We start from the raw sequence: 6,201 nt of genomic DNA, 5'->3' as shown, positions 1-6,201 counted from the left end.
ACCTCTCTTCCGTGCACAGAGAGGGAGTGGTCTGAAGCTGAAGGCAGAGACTGAATAAAAGAAGGCAGAGCAAATGTTTTCAGGCACGGCAAAGACAGAGGGCAACTTACTAGGTTGTGAAAAGTCTCTCCAAGCCATTACCAAGTAATTAACAGTCATTATTAATAATAATACATATCAAGACTGCAGTTATTATATTAAGGAATCACCAAGGGTCAGTGGTTTCTCACTTATGACAAGCAGCAATAGTTAATAAGTCTAATTGTTAAAACGCATTAGGTTTCTTACAATAATCCAATGTTGATGTTTGTAATGCTAATACGTTGTTAAATATCAATATATTCAGAGGTACTTCCAGAAGGTCAAAGGTCAAATAATCCATTGGAGGATACATTAAAGTGCTAAAAAGAAAAGAAAATTAATAATAAGGAAATTATTACAAGGAAATTGTGTTATGTAGCAGTGGAAATCAGGGCTTTAATTGCACCAGCTGTTCATACTGTACATTAAAACTTAGCCTAGTTGTAATATACCGGTTCACCAAACCCAGTTCTTTATGTTGTGTAAACTAATGCTAACTGATGTGTAGCTGACCCAACCGACTGACAAACTAGCTTGCTAGTTAATGTAGCCTACTGTATAAGAAGATATGAGTTATGGCGTTAATTAATTAAATGCATCATGGTGTTTCCTGATGATTGAAGATTTTAAATAATGTTTTACAATAACACAATGTAACTTTAAAACAATAATGTTACACTAAATTACCAAATAATGTTGGTTAGGTTAGCATAGTAGGCTAACACTATCTGAGTCTAAACTGCATTAATAGCTACTACAAACTGTGAAATGTAGTATTTCTCAAGATTTAACCATGTATAATTAACGCCACATATAATGACTCGTATAAAAGACTTGCAGTTAGTTTAATATATCACTCAACCATTATTTTTAGAAGTTATAGGGCTAGGCCAGAGCCATTTCTTTACAGGGCTAGGTTATATATTAGATTGCTTTTGATTAACGTTAGATGATGCTAGCCTGCATATGTTTCCTGGCTTTACACATCTGGGTGTGTGTATGTACTGTATATATGTTGCCTTATTTGTTTTTATCGTCAAGCACTTTGTTATTAATGTGCCTGATAACTCACTAGTTTAGTAAAACTTAGAATTAACATTATAGACTAAGACAAACTTATGGATTTGCTAATAGCAGGTGCCACATACTCACCTGATACCTAATAAACTGTACTAATTGAACTTAACTTAAGCTTATAACATATCTCTCATATAGAGCATTAGGGCTTGAAGGGCTCTTTAATTTTGTTTAAGAGTGAAGCTGCAGTTTAAAAACTTATTTCAACAGGTAAGTGAGCTAGGTGTCCACACCCTACCTCCTCTGAGTCAGAAACAGAAAACAAGGAAGAAGTTATACTAACTGACACAGCACAAGTCAGTAAAGGGATGAAAAGGGGGAGAATATTGCAAGGTTTGTTTTTGCTGACTCCCCACTGTAATCATTTTCATACTGTCCCTAAATAAGGCTCAGCAGCTTTCCTCTATGTGGAAACCGAAACTATGGTCAGTCCTGGTCATTCACAGGTTACGATACATCGCCAGTGACTGTAAATGCAGCGTTATTACTCAACCTCTGACCAGTTTGACTGACCTGACTGTGTTTCTGTGTCCTGGATAGTCAAGCTGCTGATAAGTGTCATGTCTCTGAATGCTCACTAGATGGCTTTAATAAACAATCCACCACCCACACCTCACCTTTATCCCTAATTAAATCCTGCCAACAAATTGAATCAAATGTTCAAGGACTGCTCATAATTTTTGTATTGTATTTGTATGCTTTATGCAGGGCCAGAATCACCAATATCAATAGGGTAAAGTAATACCCTTTTTATTAGTTTAATGCATAGTTAATAGGCTTCCAATCACATCTTCATAGCCACTTAGTAATTTGCAAAACAATAGGCATTTATTTTTTTACTATTCTCAGTTAATTACTTTATAACATAAACACATGTTAAAGACAGATTTTAATGGTTAATAACAGAAATGTTCATTGTGTAAATTCTTTGAACTAACATGTTCACCACTGTGCACATGCTCACAACATCATCAAAGAGTGAAACCAAAAAGTGTGTTCATGAACCCAGAACATGATATATACATTGAAATGTTTTGTATCTGTCCTATTGACATTAGTATCGATAAAATAAGACTAATTGGTAGCATCAGTACATGGGGTATAGTTCCACCCACCCCATGTACATCATGGTCGCAAATCTACCTCCTGATCTTTATTTGTGTACATCCATCTGGATTCCCCTTTATTTACATCCCTTCTACAATCTCACATGTGCTAAATATAGACAGATTGGAGCAGACGGTCTGAAACTGTCAATTTTACCAAGATAATGAAATAAAAAAGACGTTTGATAATAAAAGTTGTGAAACAATGGAATTGCTGTATGGTGCTTTTATATCTTCTGGAAAATACTTCTGGTTCCCACAATCAGGGAAGTTTTGATGACAAAAGAAATACAAGACCACACAGAAACTGAAGCGAGACGGAAAATGAAACAAAGAGAGGAGGACTGTGTTTGTGTAATTATACAAATGAACACATTTTTGCCAATAAACATCCGAGGGTGCTTTAAATAAGTCCCAGAGACAATTTCAGACAAGTACTGTGTAAATGCAAGACTACTGACAATCAAGATGAGTGTTTGCATCTCACCGCAATCCACACAGAGCTCTGCGTCATGCTACTCCCTAGGTACTCCCTTGATGCTTCGTCTTTTTAGACAAGGTGGGAGAACGCTGGGGACAGACACTCTGCAGGGAACACCTCCAGAGGTCTGTAGCCCTTCCAGCTATAAAAACTGCTCCTGGAGGGGATAGATGCAAGACAACAGCAACTTCTACAACAGCCAGCAACCAGAAACTGCGTGGAGCATTTACAACACATTATTTGTTGTTTTTAACATAAATATAGTCAGAATGTGTCTGGAATCTAACTAAGATACAGGTATTAAACACTTGAAATAAGTTGGTCTCTACCTCAGCTGACTGATGACAAAAGGATTTGCAGAACCAGATAATTGTTTCCCAGAACGCAGCCTGACTGCTGGTCAATGGGGTATTTTGATAGCAAAAAGGGTAGTGGGTGGGTCAGAACTACTACTACTTCTGTCAGTATATATAAGAGGAAACTGTATATAGAAGAGGAAACCTCTGAGACAGCTCACAAACACCTATACTCCAGACGCTGAATGGTGACCAAGGAAATATAGGGTTTATTTAAGACTGGAGCTGTGTCTGCGAGGAAGTCTGTCAGCAAAGTCTGTGTTCGTTGGCATCTCTTTTCAGCAGACGTATATTCAGCTGGCCTCCTGCTCTATTGTACAGGATGTCTCAAAGGAAGATGCTGCATTTCTCCACGGGGGCTCTGCTTCTTCTCCTACTCTGGTTTGGTGGCCTGGTCCTTGGAGAGATCAGCGGTGACTTCTCTCAGTGCCTTGATTTCTTCTATAATAAAACTCCACCAAGGGGTATCAAAACAGCAGGATACCAGCCAATTTGCCAGCGCTACAAAAACCAATACCACTTTGCCAGCCTTTATCACCGTCAGCATCGTGCACCATTGTACTCTGCGTACATACTCAGTCCTGCAGATGGCAAACGGCCCAAAACCTCTTGGATGTATGAACCACAGGTAAGCTAACAAATTCACATTTGTCCTTCTATCTCGTTTTTTTTTAATTGTAGATTTAAGTGTCTATACAATTCATAAAATAGAATTTCTCACAGACACATGAAATTTCTGCATTTGCATGTAGATCTAATGGGAATTTATTTTTGGGTTGTGTGGTTGTGATGATATGTGAGAGACAGAACACTTCCTGCAAATCATTGCGTGACTTGCTCAAATGCAGTTTTTACCACTCCCTTCAAGTAGAAGCAGCGTATCTCAGACTGTGTACAGAAAAATGCTGTCACAGAGAAAACAAAGTAGCATTTAATCTATTTTGTTTCATTTTGATTTCATTTTATTCAAACTATTTCCTCTTCAATTAAATGACTGAATCAGTCATGCCTGTTCACACAACAGAAGCACACTAACACTCACATCGAATTAACTCAACAATAAGCAGCAAAACACTTTTAGATTTATTATTCTCTGTCATTAAGCTGGTGTCTGACAAAGCCAGACCCTATATGCAGCCCTTCCCAGCCCCAAAACTAGTCTATGGGGAAAAACCCTCAAGAGCAGTCATTTTCTTTAAAGACTAACTGTACTTTATTGGGCGTTAACTGCGTTTTAGAGAGGCGCAATCATTTTGGAGGTTGCAGTTTGCAATGCTATTGTGTTATACTTACAAGTATATTTCTATTTTTTTGTCCACCCCATTTATATCAATGAGGGAAAGCTAAATAACAGAAATGTCTCTCTGTATATTGCAATACAGTTCAACAGCACCACAAACTACATTCTCCAGAATAATCATAAAGATGAATCAACACCTCTCTAAAACACTTTCAACAAAAACTGAACATTAAAAGCCCCATGACGGGAGGGTTTATTACAGCACTGTTGTATCAAACTGTATTAGTTTTACTATAGTAGTAAAATAGTACCCAATCAACTAAAAACTGAGTGTATACTGTGATCATATAGATTGTGTTTTGATAAGGGCAGATTGAAGGAAAGCTCTTCATTAGTTATTGTTAACAGAACTTCACTTTCTTTGGTTCAGTGAATTCACTGGTGTGTTTCTGTCAATGTATTATTGTAGAGTTAAGTGAGTCTAAAGAGCTCTCTTTATGATAACTTTTGCAAATACACAAAAATTCACAGGGAACACTAGAACATTTGGTTTAATTGAAGTGTCATTGTCATCAGTGTGTGATTGACATAATGAAGTTTTTGCCTATAACTTTGAGCAGAAGCACAAGAACCCTCTCTCAAATTGTAAATACAAAAATTCTGTCACACACGTCATTGTTTCCCTAGTGACGTGACAAAGAAGGAAAAATTACCTTTCATAAGTTCCATTTTCATTTTGCAAACTGAACGACTTATCCATTCATTCTAAAATGTGCTATGTAATTCTCTCTCATTGTCATGAAGTTGGCGTTTTCCCGTGCCAGCTCAGAGATGAAACATTTCCAAACCCCCGTGGACCAGAATGTGATTGAGAGCCAGGCGGTGCTGCACGACTACATGAACTCCAGCTACACCAAAGGCCATCTCAATCCCAGTATGCACCAAAAGACAAAAGAAGACCGTGAGGCCACCTTCACCCTGACAAACATTGTCCCTCAGCGAGCAGGCTCAAACTCCGGCCCCTGGAGCGGTCTGGAGAATGAAGTGTTGACAGAATTCAAGACGTTCTGCAATGGGTCGATGTATGTGATCACTGGAGTCATTCCTTATAACTCAGAACCTCGCTGGATCAATAACAGGGTGTCTGTTCCTGAGTACATGTGGTCTGCATACTGCTGTCCATCCTACAAATCCAACCTTCCTAAATCTGTGAAGCCCTTTTTCCCCACATATGCTGCAGTGGGAAGAAATGACCGCAACAGTGGAGAGGAGATTGTGCCGGTTAATGTCAAGGCTAAAGCCTCGGTGAGGGGTTACGACGTGAGGCGGATGTCTTTAGAGACGCTGGAGGGCATCCTGACACAAAGGCTGGCCATGCCCATCAGTCTGTTTCATGGGCAGTGTCAGTAGGTGAAAAGCTTTACTTCCTTGTTGAAATGTCAACTGTGATTGGTGTGCACTGCAGTAATCACCACGTATGACACATCACCTCAGTGTGCGGCCTCTCTTTAATTACTAAATTGAAAAAAAGTTTGAGTTTGATTAACCAGGGCATGATAATTATCTCATGATGGCTTGAAATAATTTTTTTCTGATGATTAGGGTTTTGTAAAATAAATATTTTTCCTCTTGTTAATGTCATCTTGTTTCATGATCAACAACTACCCCCATGGTTTCACTAATAAAGAGAAAAAAAAGATTGAACTGAGAGATGAAACAAATCATTATACAAATACAAACATTTAATTTTCTGTACTCTGCATACACACAAACAGTCCTGTGAATGGAAAACAGTCCAATGCCAACTGGATGAATAAACCACAAAAATACTGTGTGACAAGAAAGGGCAGCCATTACTTT

At 38.3% G+C, this 6,201-nt stretch overlaps 1 protein-coding gene across 1 annotated transcript; it reads left to right on the top strand.

Annotated features, from left to right (window-relative positions):
* Positions 1 to 3,423: 3,423 nt before the first annotated feature.
* LOC123958218 (endonuclease domain-containing 1 protein-like) lies at positions 3,424 to 5,751 on the top strand. The gene is made up of 2 exons (XM_046031474.1): positions 3,424 to 3,729; positions 5,146 to 5,751. Exons 1-2 carry the CDS (start codon positions 3,424 to 3,426, stop codon positions 5,749 to 5,751), a joined length of 912 nt encoding a protein of 303 aa, XP_045887430.1.
* Positions 5,752 to 6,201: the final 450 nt, after the last annotated feature.

Source organism: Micropterus dolomieu, linkage group LG19, assembly GCF_021292245.1.
Source record: "Micropterus dolomieu isolate WLL.071019.BEF.003 ecotype Adirondacks linkage group LG19, ASM2129224v1, whole genome shotgun sequence".
Lineage (NCBI taxonomy): Eukaryota > Metazoa > Chordata > Actinopteri > Centrarchiformes > Centrarchidae > Micropterus > Micropterus dolomieu.
This window is presented reverse-complemented; position numbering and strand designations above follow the sequence as displayed.

Excerpts from the sequence above, each read along its gene's own strand:
- LOC123958218 (XM_046031474.1), top strand. The coding sequence starts at position 3,424 with ATGTCTCAAAGGAAGATGCTGCATTTCTCCACGGGGGCTCTGCTTCTT. Across the intron at positions 3,730-5,145 it reads CTTGGATGTATGAACCACAG|TTGGCGTTTTCCCGTGCCAG; the intron begins GTAAGCTAACAA and ends ATTGTCATGAAG.